The 16,110-nt window shown below is 32.1% G+C and overlaps 3 protein-coding genes across 3 annotated transcripts in view; all 3 read right to left on the reverse strand.

Moving 5' to 3' along the window:
- Positions 1 to 847, reverse strand: part of LOC132058992 (uncharacterized) — a 3,980-nt gene extending 3,133 nt beyond the window's left edge. Inside the window, exon 1 of the mRNA XM_059451450.1 lies at positions 472 to 847. Coding sequence (XP_059307433.1) covers positions 472 to 793 — 322 coding nt within the window. The 5' untranslated portion in view covers positions 794 to 847. The remainder of the gene's footprint in view (positions 1 to 471) is intronic.
- Positions 848 to 3,803: 2,956 nt separating this feature from the next.
- LOC132031050 (light-harvesting complex-like protein 3 isotype 2, chloroplastic) lies at positions 3,804 to 4,766 on the reverse strand. Its single transcript, XM_059420902.1, has 3 exons — positions 4,462 to 4,766; positions 4,253 to 4,350; positions 3,804 to 4,063 (listed from the first exon to the last, which is right to left on the reverse strand). Exons 1-3 carry the CDS (start codon positions 4,499 to 4,501, stop codon positions 3,917 to 3,919), a joined length of 285 nt encoding a protein of 94 aa, XP_059276885.1. The 5' UTR covers positions 4,502 to 4,766; the 3' UTR covers positions 3,804 to 3,916.
- A 7,814-nt stretch (positions 4,767 to 12,580) lies between these two features.
- Positions 12,581 to 14,106, reverse strand: LOC132059004 (light-harvesting complex-like protein 3 isotype 1, chloroplastic). Its single transcript, XM_059451463.1, has 2 exons — positions 13,869 to 14,106; positions 12,581 to 12,946 (listed from the first exon to the last, which is right to left on the reverse strand). Exons 1-2 carry the CDS (start codon positions 14,089 to 14,091, stop codon positions 12,696 to 12,698), a joined length of 474 nt encoding a protein of 157 aa, XP_059307446.1. The 5' UTR covers positions 14,092 to 14,106; the 3' UTR covers positions 12,581 to 12,695.
- Positions 14,107 to 16,110: the final 2,004 nt, after the last annotated feature.

Raw genomic sequence — 16,110 nt, forward strand, 5'->3', positions numbered from 1 at the left:
AAATGTTTATTTGTCGAATTGTAACATTGAATTAATCGTCAATACGTTAGAAGATCTCCAAAGGATCTTTCGTTTCAATTTCCTTGAATTATTCAAAAAGATCTTTCGTTCCGAAGGCAAAGTAAAAAAATCCTATTTTTTTGGAGAAATGAACTAACTTTTTCCTTATTTCGGCTAGATAACCTAACTGTGAATTCCAGAAAATAGAAAATATAGCCTATACTTTAATGGCAGCCAAGTTAGAGACTTTCTCAAGATTCTAATTCACCGGCTTGAGAAATTTTTAGAATAGGTTATTAGTACACTCACTAGAACATAAACTCAATCTCTCCACATATAGTAAGACCATTCACAAAGCATTTGTATAAAATGCACATAACACATTTATACTAATTAAGTTAGTCAATATATATTTAAAATCTTGAATTCATCTTTGAGAAAAATACGAGAAACGGATAGAGATTCACTTACTTCCGCACTTGTAGTTACGAGGGACTCTGCGCCCACAACCTTCAATAAAGCGTATGGTGCGGTTGATGTCAACAAGAGCAGCCAATTTGGGCCTTATTTCACTACACACGCACTCAGTATGGGTCACTCTAACTCTTTCACAACACTTAGGAGAAGGATTTTTTCCAAAAAAAGCAGGCTTACAAGCTTTTATCCCAATTCTCCTCTCCTCTTTACAAGCTGCTTCACTCAACTTTGCACTTGCCATTTTCACTTCAAAGCTATTGATCACCAAAGTTACGACCACTAGCATAGCCACTACCAAAGCCCATGATTTTCCCATTTTACTCTAGTTTCCACACTCTATTCCACAACCATAAAGTTCCAACACCTACCCTTTTTATAGCTGAAGAATGAACCTAAGTAGCCGTCCATCCTATTGCTTAATTTAAAAATGGTCCCGTGGAAATATAATAGGACTATATGTATAATTTATCTATAATATGTGTATAAATTTGTATAATCTATGTATATCAGCTCGAAAAATAAACGGTGAATTCAATCGACTATTTGTGTAAAGATCCCTTTATAGTTGGATTTACACTATAAATACAAGGTCAGAATTATTTTGTATGAATATATAATAGATGTTGAATCCCTTTTTTTTTTTTATATGGTTTTGTGTGTGTTTACTTCTTTCTATTTAAATCTACTTAGTGAAAATCTTGGTTCTGCCATTCATGAAACTAGTACCTGGAAATAAAGGGGACAACCTGCAATAAGCCAATAATATGTTAAATAAAAATGATAGTTAACTTTAAAAACTTATAATATGTTGACATATAAAAAAATTATTATTACTTAATAAATTATACTATTAGAATAATCTTACATATTATAGTAACTAACTTATTATACTTTCGAGATTGAAAGCTTCATTAATTATGATTATTTATTCGTAGATAGTAATATTAAAATCTTTTCCCTTTTTATACTATTTATATTGACTTCTTAAAAAGCACAACTTGTCCCTTCAAATGTGTAATCATTTAGATATAACCATACTGTGGGTCGATGAGCACTATATCCGCGTGCAAAACACTTTGTAGGACCCAAAATGTTTTTTCTTTTACCTTTTTTATAAAAAAAAAAAAAAAAGCTTTCTAATAAACTACATTATCATTTTATGTGATACATTTTACTTAGCGAGAGTCAATTTGACTAATTTTCGTAACTAAATTGATTAGATCAACTCAATATTTTAATATTAAAATTTAGATATTAAAAAATTTTACGAAAATAAGATGTAATTCTTCTCATGTCAATATGATGAAAAACTACACTTTAAAATGTTGATCAAAATTCACATAATTTAAATTTCAAAAATTAACAAGTATCACGTAAATAAAGACGGAGGGAATACAAGAAAAACAACAATCATCGACTGAGATATGAGGAAAAAATTCTTTTAATTTTTTAGTACAATTCGAACATTAATTCTCAATCTTTTTTATTTTGAAAAATTAGATAATACTTAGTAGATACTATAAATCACAACCTTTTCTTGTTAAGGAAAAATAAAAAAATTGATCATGCAACCAGGAATATTGTCATATAAAGTGAAACTTCATTTTTTTTTTTTTACATCCTCTGTTCACTTTTACTTGTATACTATATTAAAAATACATTTTCACTTTTAACATATAAAGAAAAAAACATTTTTTTTTCATGCTATATCAATTACTTATTTCCTAATTCATTTCCCAAAACCTAAGACTAAAAATCATTTAATATGCATAATGTGCAAAGTCAAAACTGAATAAGTAAAAGTGAAGAGAGTAGTAAAGTTCTCGTTGACCCTGAGGTTCCGGTCTTTCGAGTTGTTCTATGTAAAGTAGATTTTAGAAAAATGATAATGATTGGTCCTAATTAAATTTGAAAAACTTGCAGGAGACTTTGAAAAAATGACCACAAGTGATAAGAAAGTCAATATTAAAATTTGACCATAGACACGCGAGACTCAAATCTCATGCTAAAGAGAGTGGAGGTTCAAGTCCTTTTCAAGGTATATCAATATCAATAAGATCCAAACTCTTGGAATTGGAATAAATTCAAGCGGATTGCGAAATTTTGGTGATTTTCTCTATCTAATGAATAAGGAGTCCGTTTTAAAGCCGTTTGCGCTGCACCCAACCCCCATATATATATATGCTTCAACAGGAATCACACGAGAGTAGATTAGAAACCTCTAGCAAAATACTTTCCCATAACTCATCAAATAAAGTACGTTACATAGTCCATGGATTAGCAATTTACCCATAAAATGACTTTGGCATGGGACATTCACAAAATGCGAACTATGGGTAAAATTGAAAAGTAGCAGGTATTCGGTGATATAGTCGAGCGCGCATCAGCTTGGTTCTGACTGCACTGTTGTTAAAGAAGAAACATGGGAAAATGACACTTTATGTCCATCTAACAAGTTACCTAAGAGCCCGTTTGGATTGGCTTATAAGTTGGTCAAACCAACTTATAAGCCGATTCTTTTCTGACGAGGTTTTAGCTAAATAAAACAGTTAAATTAAGAAACATGATTTAAAATGAAAATAAAAAAGTTGCTCAACCTCAACTTATTTTTTTTGGCTTAAAAGCCATTTTAGTTTGACCAACAACTTTACCCTTTTATCCCTTATATTTTCTGTTAATTCCAATACTATCCTTAGTTGTAAAAACTTTTTAAGTACTTTTATCCAAACACATAAACATGGGAAAATAACTTTCAACACTTGAAACACTTATGCTTAAAAACCATTTTTTTTCAGCTAATCCAAACGTTACCTAAATGAGAAACACTATTCTCCCAACCTGAAAATGAAACTTGTAAAGCTAATTTTACACTAAAAAGTATTAGAAAAGGAGTTATTTTGTTTTGAAAACTGAGATATTTATACGGAGCCAACCTCAGTTTTCAGAACTAGGGATGATGGGTCCACCCCTCTACCTTTCTCTACTTAAGTACTGGACTTGGTTCACCTGGTGTAGGGCTCAAACTTGTGACCTAAGATACAAATCCCTCAACCTTTACCGATTGGAAAATAAATATTCAAGATCAAAGTACCAAAAGACTTTACAACAATTAAAGTTATAAATCATTGCCCAGAAGCAAAACAAAAATGGGAAAAAAAATGCATGGCGCAGCCCGAGCACTACAACAAAACGAAGAATGCGATTAACATATATTCCTTCGACTTGCATAGAAGAACTACCAAGTTATATTCTTCCGTAAATATGAAAACTAATGTTATACAAGGAACAACCTAAGACTGGAAAAATATGCATGGCAGCCCAAGCATTACGACAAAATGGAGAATAGAATTAAAATGTCTTTTTCAATTAGCATCATAGAAGGATTACTGAATTACATTCTACCAAAAATATGAAAACTAATGTTATACGACGAACAATCTCAAGAATCCTTCGAGCTGCTTGAGGTCTCGTCATTCCAAGATGCTTGCCATTGCTTGTCATAGAAAGTAGTCTCTTCCAGCAACTTTTTGATAGTTTCTAAATCCTCGTTCTTGCGGATCAAGAGTACACCAGCTACAAACAATAGTGTTTTGCGACCAAGGATTCGAACCCTTGACCAAAAGTAACAAAGCTTTAAGAATTCCTTCTTTGCCACTAAACCAACAACACACTTCATTAATGGATTCCTAAATCTTATTTCTTATATATTTACTGAATTTTCAATAGTATAGTTCCGCACAAATACAAAACATATAATATGCTAAATCCGCCCCTTTGTTTTGCAAAAGAAGTTTCCCATTTGGTCGACGAGACCTACACCAGTCAAGCTATCCACAAAGTAGGCCATAAAGAAACCAACCATTGCAGCACGACCTGTATAAGATTCACATGTGGTCATTATTTGATCAGCTTAACCTAATATAACTACCGCTTTGTATTTGAGACCAGGAAACAATTGTGCGGGAAAAAAGGGTATAAGCAAACCATTGAGACGTTCTGCTTCAGGAAGATGGAACCTCTTCATCCATGCCCACCAAGGAATAATTGAGGTATCGAAAAGCACAGGGTCTTCGTTACTTGATGACTCGGGGTTATCTTCCAACCATTTCCTTCTCCTAACCTCTGCAAATGAATAACTGTCAATTGTTAAATTCCAATAAATCCCAAAATGGACAAAAAAAAAGTCATTTATAGTGGCTACTACTTTTAGGAACAATCGATGTAAATCTTAAGAAAAAAGTACTCATCACTGAGAAGGCATCAAATGTCAGCAGGGCAGAGCTAGTAAGAGAAGGAAATTCAATTGAATCCCTTCGTTAAAAAATTATACTGTGCAAATTGGGCAATTTTTTTTTTTTGGTTATATATATATATATATATATATATAATTGTTGATTAAACTTTATACAACAACAACATACTCAATTGTTGGTCCTAGAAGTAGATTCTTCCAGTGTATAGTTTACAACTTTAGCCCCACCTTGTGTGAGTTAGAAAATGTATGTTCATAAACCTTCAGCTCAAGAGAAGCGTTTTCAGAAACAGGTTTGAAAAAATACAAGAGTGGAGAAACAATGATAAAAATACTTAGGAAAGGAAAGTATTTAAAGCAAATATAATAGGATATAAAAAATAAAAGTTGAATCCACTTGATATATGAAAAATATTCTAGTGTGATGGTAAAGAGGGTTCAAAAGTTGTTTTAGGTCACAAGTTTGTATCGTAACTATGACATTCTAGTATATTTTTTTTTCCGATCTGGCAGTGAATGTAGGTATAACACCTCAAAGAAAGGGTTAAAGATTACAACTTTTTAAAGTGTATTGCCAAATCAGTAATGTTAGTGAATGCTACAGTCAACAACCTCAACGACAACCGAGGAAATGGGATCAGCTTAAAGGTAAGAAGTAACAACTGCATATATCCTGCTATATTCCATCACGATAAAGAAAGTTCTCACTTCTATCTTCATTTCAGTAATATTTTAGATTAAGAGGCACCATTTAATGAGCAGCTTCTCATATGTGTCTATAAGTACATATTGCACCAAACATGAAGATAACTCTCACTTAAGAGTTCAATCCAAACAAACCAAGGTGCAAGAAAAAGAAAACCAACGAATGCATTCTAGTCTAGTGTGTTTACTTCTTTCTATTTTAAATCTACTTAGTGAAAATCTTGGTTGTGCCACTCATGAAACTAGTACCTGGAAATAAAGGGGACAACCTGCAATAAGCCAATAATATGTTAAATAAAAATGATAGTTAACTTTTAAAAACTTATAATATGTTGACATATAAAAAAAATTATACTATTAGAATAATCTTACATATTATAGCAACTAACTTATTATATTTTCGAGATTGAAAGCTTCATTAAGTATGATTATTTATTCGTAGATAATAATATTAAAATCTTTCCCCTTTTTATACTATTTATTAAACCCGTCAACCGGTTCAAAATACCGACCGACCAGAACCGGTTACGGAACCGGCCGGCTTCTGAAATAAAAACCGGAACCGCCACCGGTTCCGATTAAAATCCAAAACCGGAACCGTCCGGTTCAAAAGCAAAATTAAAACCCTTTTTTTTTTTTGTTTTTTGATAGTATATATATATATATATATATATTATAGTATTTATTAGTATATTGTAGATATATTTACATATGTTATATAAGTTTATAAGTAAAGTTTAAATATTTATTTTAATGTGCTAACATCAAGTCAAATAATACAAAGATATACGTGTATATATATATTATTATATGTGTAAGTTATATATATATACCTAAATATAGTAAGAATATACTTATATATATCAATATACTTAGGTTATATAACTTATATATATATATATATATATATATATATATATATATATATATATATAGATATATTATATATATATATATTAATATAGGGATAAGGCAATATACCCGAATTTGCTACGACACACCTTACCTTTCCTGGGTCCTATTACCCCCTAAACTTATTTAAAACGGAATAATTACCCCCCTAAACGCCGATATCATATGGGAGAGTATACACTCTCCTTGCCACATGTGTATTTATTTGTTTTTTTTTTTTTTTAATTATTTCGGCCTATACGTGTCAATTTTTTTTAAAAAAAAAATAAAAAACTGAATTTTCATTAAAAAAAAAAGGAGTTTTAAAACCCGTCTTTTTTTTTAATTTGAAAATTTGATTTTTTTTAAACCCATTTTAAAAAAAAAAAACTAAAAACATGGATTAAAAAACTGAATTTTCTTTTAAAAAAAGGATTTTTAAAACCCTTTTAAAAAAAAAATTGAAAATTTTTTTTTTTTTTAAAACCCGTTTTTGAAAAAGAAAAAAATATATAAATGATTTTTTTTTAAATACGGAAAAATGGATTTGTTAAAAATATGGAAAACTTGATTATTTTTTTAAAATGTCTTCAAAAATCTTGATTTTCATGATTTCATTTTCTTAGGACACTTTTATTTTTCAAATAAAATCCGGAAAAGTGTTTTTCTTGCCAAATGTGAAAAAAAAACTGAATTTTTATAAAATTTTGAAAAAATTAATTATTTTCTTAACATATGGAAATATATATAAAACTATATAAGACTAGATTTATTTTCAAATTTTTAAGAAAATATTTTTAAGAAAAAAATTAAGTTTTCCCTTTTTATGTTTCTCACTCTCTCAAAGAGAGTAAACACACTCTCTTTGCCACATCATATAATTATATTTTAAATAAGTTTAGGGGGATAATAGGACCCGGGGAAAGGTAAGGTGTGTCTTAATATATATATATATATAAATATATGCCTTATCCCTATTAATATATATATGTTTAAGTTATATGTATATATATATATATATATATATATATATATATATATATATATATATATATATATATATATATATATATATTAATATATTTTAGTTATTTTTCAAGTATATAACTTTCTAGTTTTTAATTTAAGTAGATGTATATTATAAGTATATTCTTAGTATATTTTAGGTATATTCCTAACTTAATATAAGTAAAAATATGAACACAAGTAAATAGAAGAAAGCTCAATGAGCCATATATTTTATTCATTCTTGGATAACATTTATTTGCAAGTTGTAATTTTTTTTTTTTTAACTTGCAAATAATACATGAGTTGTAAAGAAATAGTCGAATAATAAAATCACCAATTCTGAATCATTTCGTTAATTTCCCCCATATCATATTCGGCCATGGAGATATCTTCAAAGTCTTCCATTTGGTCCGGTCCACTTGCTATCAAATTTTCAATTTCTTCCTCTTCGCCTTCCTCCGCTTCTAAGTTTTGGTTGCGTCGCTCTGATCTAATCCAATCGCGAATGTACACTAGTACTTGTAAGCTAAAGCCGGATAATGAATGTCTATGGTCTCCAATTTGCTGTCTTCCTTGGCTAAATGCGCTCTCCGAAGCCACGGTTGATACTTGAACAGTAAGGATATCTCGAATCATTCTTGAGAGTATCGGATGACTTGCCTTGTACTTCTTCCACCATGCTAAGATGTCCAATTCATCCAGTTCCTTGATATTCACATTTGGCTGCATCAAATAAAAGTTATATTCATCAAAGTGTGCACTAGAAGAAGAAGTTGGTTGTGAATGTAAAACTTTTAAATGCGACAAACCCGACAAGCCCTTTTTGCTACTTTGAGAAGTAGTAGGGCGTGGAGCAACGGGTGTAGTACGTTCTTCCAAATTAGAATAATGAGTAAAAACTTTTCTAAACTCGTCATCAATAGCGAGTTCGGCTTCAGCTAAAGATGGTCGAACTCCCGCTTCAATTTCTAAAAATGTATAAATTTGACCAACTAATGCTTTAGTATAAGACACTTTTAAACAAGGATTTAAAAGAAAACCCAATATAAATAAAGTTGGGATGGGAAAAAAATACTTCTTAAATTTGATTATCATTTCAAAAATAGCCGCTTGATAACCGGGTTTATATTTATACTCTTGTAAAACTCTAGCTATTTCCGCTAAGTAGGCTAAAATTCTGGTTACCGTGGGATAGAATTGTTTAGAAAAAGCAAGAGTTGCATTATAAAAAATTTCTAAGAGTTCAACACATTCTTTAACATCTTCCCAATGCGTAAAATTTAACCAATCATCACTATTAATATTATATTTGTTGTGAACTTGTTGTATGGGAATCCTATACTCATATGCTTGTTGTAGCATAATGTAAGTATAGTTCCACCTAGTCTCAATTTCTACTTGAATTTTCCTAGGTCTAAGATTATTTTCCACACAAGCATTCTTAAAATCTCTAAGTCTTCCCCTATTAGCATTACAAAAAAGAAACGCAACTGCATCTCTAACTTTTTTAATAGAATCGTCAAAACACACAAGACCATCTTTAACAATTAAATTTAAAATGTGACAACTACATCTCACATGAAAAATATTTTTTAGCGGAGGATTTAATTCTCTTTTTAAAAGACCAATCGCCTTTGTATTATTAGAAGCATTATCTAAAGCAATACAAAGTGTTTTTATATAAATATTAAAAAATCTCATAATAGTAGACATTGAATCCGCTAAAAATTTTCCATCGTGACGACCTTTTCCTTCATCATATAAAAAAGCTATAATTCTTTTTTGCATAACACAATTGTCATCAACCCAATGACATGTAATAACAAAAAAATCTAACTTGTTAAGATTAAGACCCAAATCGGTAAGAGAAACATTACAATTTAAAGAATTAAATACATGGCGCAAATAAAATCTATATTTTTTATACAAATCTATAACATCCGCTCTACAAGTACTTCTAGGAATACCCTCAAATAACGGATTATAACAACGTTGAATGTAAGTAACAAACCCCAAACCCGAAGGAAAGGAAAATGGTAAACAATCATAAGCTACCATTTTAGCTATTTCTACACGCTTTTTTTTTCTTGTCATACTTAAAATTTCTACCGGTTCGTGGGTCTATCGTCATTTGAATACCCCCACATTTAAACCCGTTTGCTCTCCCCAAACATCCATATGTTTCTTTCTCATATGACCATTTAGTGTACCCGTTCCACCATCCTTACTAGTTTCTTGCCTAAAAGCAAATATTTGTCTACATAGGGTACATTTAGCTGTTTGGCTTTCCCTATCTTAAGTCATAAATTTCCAAATTTTAGCGGTTGGCTTACGAGTTCTAGGCAGTTTGTCTTGTGTATGTGATTGTGCAGGACATGTATCTTCTATAGGATTTTCGGGGGCTTGTGTTTCATCATCATCAATTTCATTAAAAGTGTCGGTAAAATGTTGTTGCATTGCCTCATGACCTAAAAGTGAATTATTTCCACCAACATCAATACCTAAATTAGGCGTTTCTTCCACAACTGTTTCCTCATTAAGCCCACTCCTAACAATACCACTACTACTACCGGCACCACGTCTAAATCTCTTTGCCATTATTAAATAGAATTAATTTAAATAACACTCAAATAAATCACAAGAAAATAAATTGTAACAAATTAAATTGCTAGAATTAAATTGCGTAAATTAAATTGCGAAAAATAAAGATAGAGTTGGAACGAAGGTACCAAATTATCGGATTAATTTCCAACAAAGTGAAGGCGGCTAGAATTGCAAATCCACCAAATGTACTTCGGATTGTTGCAAAATCACTAACTCCACCAACAATATTATAATTGCAAAATTAATAATTGAAACTATAATAAGACTTTATAATATTTATTTGAGAGAAATTTAAAGTGGCTAATTGTTGCAAAGTAACTATAATTGAGAGATTGAGATTTGAGAGAAAGAGAAGAGTGAATTGGTATGGATTAAAATGAAAATGAAGAAGGGTTTATATAGGGGTGGGGGATGGGTTAAAAAAAAAAAAAAAAAGTTTGGGGGTTGGGGGGGGGGGGGGGGGGGGGGAATGAGTTTATGGCCGTTTGGCAACGGCCATTTTTGCAAATGCACTGTTGCCAACGGTCCAATAACGTCCAGCCCAACGGCTATATTAAAAAAAAAAATTAATTTCACCAATTTTACCGGTTTAACCAGTTCCGGTTTCAAAAAAATCGAAACCGGTCCGGTAAAAAATATATGGTTAACCGAAACCGGTTCCGGTTCCGGTTTTACTGGTCCGGTTACCGGTTTGAACCGGTTAAACCGGACCGGTTGACGGGTTTACTATTTATATTGACTTCTAAAAAGCACAACTTGTCCCTTCAAATGTGTAATCATTTAGATATAACCATACTATGGGTCGATGAGCATTATATCCGCGCCAAACACTTTGTAGGACCCAAAATATTTTTTCTTTTACTTTTTTTTTAAAAAGCTTTCTAATAAATTATTTTATCATTTTATGTGTTACTTTTTACTTAGCGAGAGTCAATTTGACTAATTTTCGTAACTAAATTGATTAGATCAACTCAATGTTTTAAGATTGAAATTTAGATATTCAAAAATTATACGAAAATAAGTTGTAATTCTTCTTATATCAACATGATGAAAAATCACACTTTAAAATGTTGATTAAAATTCACATAATTTAAATCTCAAAAATTACAAAGTATCACATAAATAAAGACGGAGAGAATACAAGAAAAACAACAATCATCGACTGACATTTGAGGAAAAAATTCTTTTAATTTTCGAGTACAATTCGAACATTAATTCTCAATCTTTTTGTTTAACTAAAAATTAGCTAATACTTAGTAGATACTATAAATCACAACCTTTTCTTGTTAAGGAAAAAAAAAAATTGTATCATGCAAACAGGAATATCATATAAAGTGAAACTTCAATTTTTTTATTTTTTTTTTACATCCTCTGTTCACTTTTACTTGTATACTATATTAAAAATACATTTTTACTTTTAACATATAAAGAGAAAAACATTTTTTTTCATGCTTTATTAATTACTTATTTCCTGATTCATTTTCCAAAACCTAAGAGTAAAAATCATTTAATATGCGTATTGTAATAAAATACTCATATCATTTACTATTTGTTAAAGATTGTGCAAAGTCAAAACTGAATAAGTAAAAGTGGAGAGATGGAGTAGTAAAGTTCTCGTTGACCCTGAGGTTCCGGTCCTTTGAGTTGTTCTATGTAAAGTAGATTTTAGAAAAGTGATAATGATTGGTCCTAATTAAATTTGAAACACTTGCAGGAGACTTTGAAAAAATGACCGCAAGTGATAAGAAGGTCAATATTAAAATTTGACCGTAGACACGGTTGACTCAATTCTCACGCTAAAGAGAGTGGAGGTTCAAGTCCTTTTCAAGGTATATCAATGCCAATAAGATCCAAACTCTTGGAATTGGAATAAATTCAACAGCGGATTGTGAAATTTTGGTGATTTTCTCTATCTGATGAATAAGGAGACCGTTTTAAAGCCGTTTGCGCTGCACCCAACCCTATGTATAAGCTTCAACAGGAATCACACCAGGATAGATTAGAAACTTCTGATAAATACTTGCCCATAACCCATCAAATAAAGTACATTACATAGTCCATGAATTCGCAATTTACCCATTAATAAGTGACTTTGGCACGGGACGTTCGCATGGTAAAATTGAAAAGTAGTAGGTATTCGGTGACATAGTCAAGTGCGGATAAGCTTGGTTCTGACTGCACAGTAGCAAGGGCTGCCGCAATTTTTGCAATCAAAAGTAGCTTCAGCATGGGAAAATGGCACTTACCTTGGGTCCATCTAACAAGTTACCTGGTCAAATGAGAAACACTGTTCTCCCAGCCTGAAAATGAAACTTGTATAGCTATTCTCGCACTAAAAGTATTGAAAATGCAGTTATTTCGTTCTGACGTCTGAGAAATCTATATGCAGCCAACCGTTTGGGCCAACCGCAGTTTTCGAAACTCGGGATGATGGGACCACTCCACTTGAATATGGACTTAGTTCACTTGGCGTAGGGCTCGAACTTGTCACTTAGGACACAAGTTCCTCAACCTTTACCAATTGGAAATGCAATATTCATGATCATCAAAAAGACTTTACAACAAAGAAAAAAGTTAAAGTTAGAAATCATTGCCCAGAAGCATAACAAACAAAAAAAAAAAAATGCATGGCAGCTCAAGCACTACAACAAAATGGAGAATTGGATTAACAAGTTCTCTTCCGACTAGCATCATAGAAGGATTACTGAATTACATTCTACCAAAAATTATGAAAAGTAAGGTCATACGACGAACAATCTCAAGAATCCTTCGAGCTGCCTGAGGTCTCGTCATTCCAAGATGCTTGCCATTGCTTGTCATAGAAAGTAGTCTCTTCCAGCAACTTTTTGATAGTTTCTAAATCCTCGTTCTTGCGGATTAGGAGGACGCCAGCCACGGCTATAAACAATAGTGTTTTGCAAAAGAAGTTGCCCATTTGGTCGACGAGGCCTACACCGGTCAAGCTATCCACAAAGTAGGCCATAAAGAAACCAACCATTGCAGCACGACCTGTATAAAACATTCACAATGCTCCTTAGTTGATCAGCTTAATCCTAAGATAATACACCTATTGCTTTGTGTGTGAAAGCAGGAAAAATTGCGAGGAAAAAGGATATGAACCTCCTTTAGGGGTCGTTTGGTTGTTGGTTAGAGTTATGCAAGTATTAGTAATGTAGGGATTAGTTATGCAGGGTATATTATGGAGACTTAGTTATTCAAGTATTAGTATTCCATCTTCTACCCTGCATAAATAATACATACAGTGACTCATAACTATACATGCTTTAGTTAGTTAGGATTGTAAAATGATGACCAAACACTATACTTGGTGTACTGAATTTTATACGAAACAACTAAAATGGTATTAACTATACTAGTTTTAATACATAAATAATTTCCTTCCTGACCAGCAACTTCTTAGGGGTTGTTTGATTCAAAACAAGGTTATCCAAGGATTATAACCAGGATATAATTCCACCTTCTATATGGGATACATCATTTTGGTATAAACTTTATCCAAGTTTTAGCTAATATCAACAACTAAACACTAGACAAACTTATTCCCAAATTTTATACTGGGATAACCCCGTAATCCCTATAACCAAACGACCCCTAAAAGAGACGGTTCAAAGCTGGAATAGTCAGAAAATAAAATTAAAAAAACAGTTAGAATTACATCTGAAATAGTGTCCCTTTCTGTATTTTTTGGTCCTTGTGTCATAAAAAGAATAGAATTTTTTTCAAAGCATCTGTTTTAAAGAACGTGTAACATGCAATTCCTTTTGGATTTAAATTGTTTTGTCAACTTTTTGGATTCCCTGCGTATTTGAGGGGACAAAACTCTTTTTGCTGTTCATATTCGCACCTTCCTGGTGCAAGTAATGAAATTTCGGCTACTTATCAAGAAAAAGGAAAAAGGATATGAGCAAACCATTGAGACGTTCTGCTTCAGGAAGATGGAACCTTTTCATCCATGCCCACCAAGGAATAATTGAGGTGTCGAAAACCACAGGGTCTTCGTTAGTTGATGACTCGGGGTTATCTTCCAACCATCTCCTTCTCCTAACCTCTGCAAAAGAATAACCATCAGTTGTTAAATTGTGATAATTTCCAAAAATGGATGAAAGTGAGACATTAATAATGTCTACTACCATTAGGCACAAGCCGCACAACCGACTAAATCTTAAATCAAGCAACCCGATGTATTATTAAGAAGGCATCAAATGTAGGTAAACGACCTGAAGAAACGATGAAAGATCACAACTTTTTTAAGTGTATTATCAAATGAAATTAGTGAAGCCTTCAGATAACAACGGAGGAAAAAGGATCAGGTTGTAGTTAAAATGTAACAACTGCATATAATCTGCTATAATCCATCAATACAGGAAAGTCTTCCCAACTATTTTCTTCATTTTATGTAATATTTTGGATTAAGACGCATGTTATAATGAACAACTTGTCATAATGTCGGTAATTGCATCAAACATACAGATAACTCTAACTCAAGAGTTTCAATGAAAACCAGTAGTTTTACTTCATACTAGTTTCATTTAAAGCTCATTCTCAATTTTTTAACAGTTCATCACTTCCCCTTCCCTGCTTAGGGTTCAAAGGCGTTTACGCGACACTTCTCTTACTAAAACAACTCCCTCTGTTTCAATTTATGTGTCTCACTTCCCTTTTTAGTCTTTTTGAAAAAGAATGCCTCTTTCTACATTTAGCAACTCTTATATTTCCATATCTCACATGACATGTTTAAGGCTACAAGATTCAAAGGGCATTTTTGGTATATTATACACTTCTTTGGTTTAAGACTACAAGATTCAAAAGTATCTCTTATATTCTTAAACTCCGCACAGTCAATCTAAGACACCTAAAATGAAACGGAGAGAGTGATGCCTTTTGACTTCTTCTTTTGGTGTCCAAAACTCAGCATTACGCCATCTCTCGAAACACTGGGATGCCATCCAAATTGAAATGATCAAGTCATATAAAACATCTATATGGCAGCATGCAGGCACACCCACTTTCATATCAAACTACTATTTATATATACTTCTTTTGTTTCATTAGACTCTTTCTTGTTTAGTCTGTATCAAAAGGAACAAGACCTCTCTATATTTAGATACTCGATAAAATAGTCAACGTACTTTCACCGGAGCATCTTTTACTTCTGTATTGTTTGCTCAAACCTGTTTTGAAAATGCTTTTCTTGAGCCAAGGGTCTACTGGAAACAACATCTCTACCTCACAAGATAGGGATAAGGTACATCGCATACACACTACCCTCACTAGACCCCACTTGTGGGATCTCACTGGACACTGGGTATGTTTTTCATAAAATAGTTGAGGTGCACGCAAACTGGACCGACATGCTCTTACGCCATAGAAATGACATGGCATGTGCATGATCAGAAGCTTTCAAATGGTACTTTTGTAATGTGCCAAACTATTTTGTTCTTTCTAGAAAAAACTTCATACCTAATCAAACATCTCTACATAAAATGAAACAGGGGAGCAGTTAAAAAGTTTGTAAATATAAATATTTATGCTGAGGCCCATACATTGTCACAAATTACAACGGATCATTGGCACTTTTGCCCTTATTTTGTGCTGGTCTTTAATTTTGCCCCTCAAGGTAAATAACTTTTTCACGGGCATAAGTTTATATTTTTTGCATCATAATATCTCACAAGTTATGCCCAGCCATAAGTTCGATTGCTAAGGGCAAAAATAAAAGACCAGCCTCTTTGAAGGGCAAAAGTGCAATTTTTTCAATTACAACTCGAGCCTATGGTACGTATTGTCTACTTTGGCCCAATAGGCCTCACATATTTGTCCATTGGACTACATCATCATCGAGGCCAAAAGCGCGCGTATTATATTAACATATGTTATGCCTCATAAAACTTTTCACTTTCCTCTCTCGTATGCCTATGCCATACAGCTATGAAGTTAAGTCTAGCAAGTAGAGTTAATTAGTACTACCAACTACCAAGAACATAACTTAAAATTAGCCAAAAACAATTTTTTGAACTTTGGTTACTTCTACTTAGTCATATAAATGAATCAACTTCAAGAAAAACCTCAACAAAAAAATCAAATTTTAGAACTTTGGTTACTTCTAGTTAGTCATATAAATGAATCAACTTCAAGAAAAAGCTAAACAAAAA

This window comes from Lycium ferocissimum, chromosome 1 (genome assembly GCF_029784015.1).
Source record: "Lycium ferocissimum isolate CSIRO_LF1 chromosome 1, AGI_CSIRO_Lferr_CH_V1, whole genome shotgun sequence".
In the NCBI taxonomy this organism is placed as follows: Eukaryota; Viridiplantae; Streptophyta; class Magnoliopsida; order Solanales; family Solanaceae; genus Lycium; species Lycium ferocissimum.

Coding starts and splice junctions, on each gene's coding strand:
- LOC132031050 (XM_059420902.1), bottom strand. CDS start 4,501: ATGAAGAGGTTCCATCTTCCTGAAGCAGAACGTCTCAATG. Junction 4,351..4,461: donor TGAAGCAGAACGTCTCAATG/GTTTGCTTATAC, acceptor AATCTTATACAG/GTCGTGCTGCAATGGTTGGT. Junction 4,064..4,252: donor GAAACTTCTTTTGCAAAACA/AAGGGGCGGATT, acceptor GGTCGCAAAACA/CTATTGTTTGTAGCTGGTGT.
- LOC132059004 (XM_059451463.1), bottom strand. CDS start 14,091: ATGGTAGTAGACATTATTAATGTCTCACTTTCATCCATTTTTGGAAAT. Junction 12,947..13,868: donor TGAAGCAGAACGTCTCAATG/GTTTGCTCATAT, acceptor TGTTTTATACAG/GTCGTGCTGCAATGGTTGGT.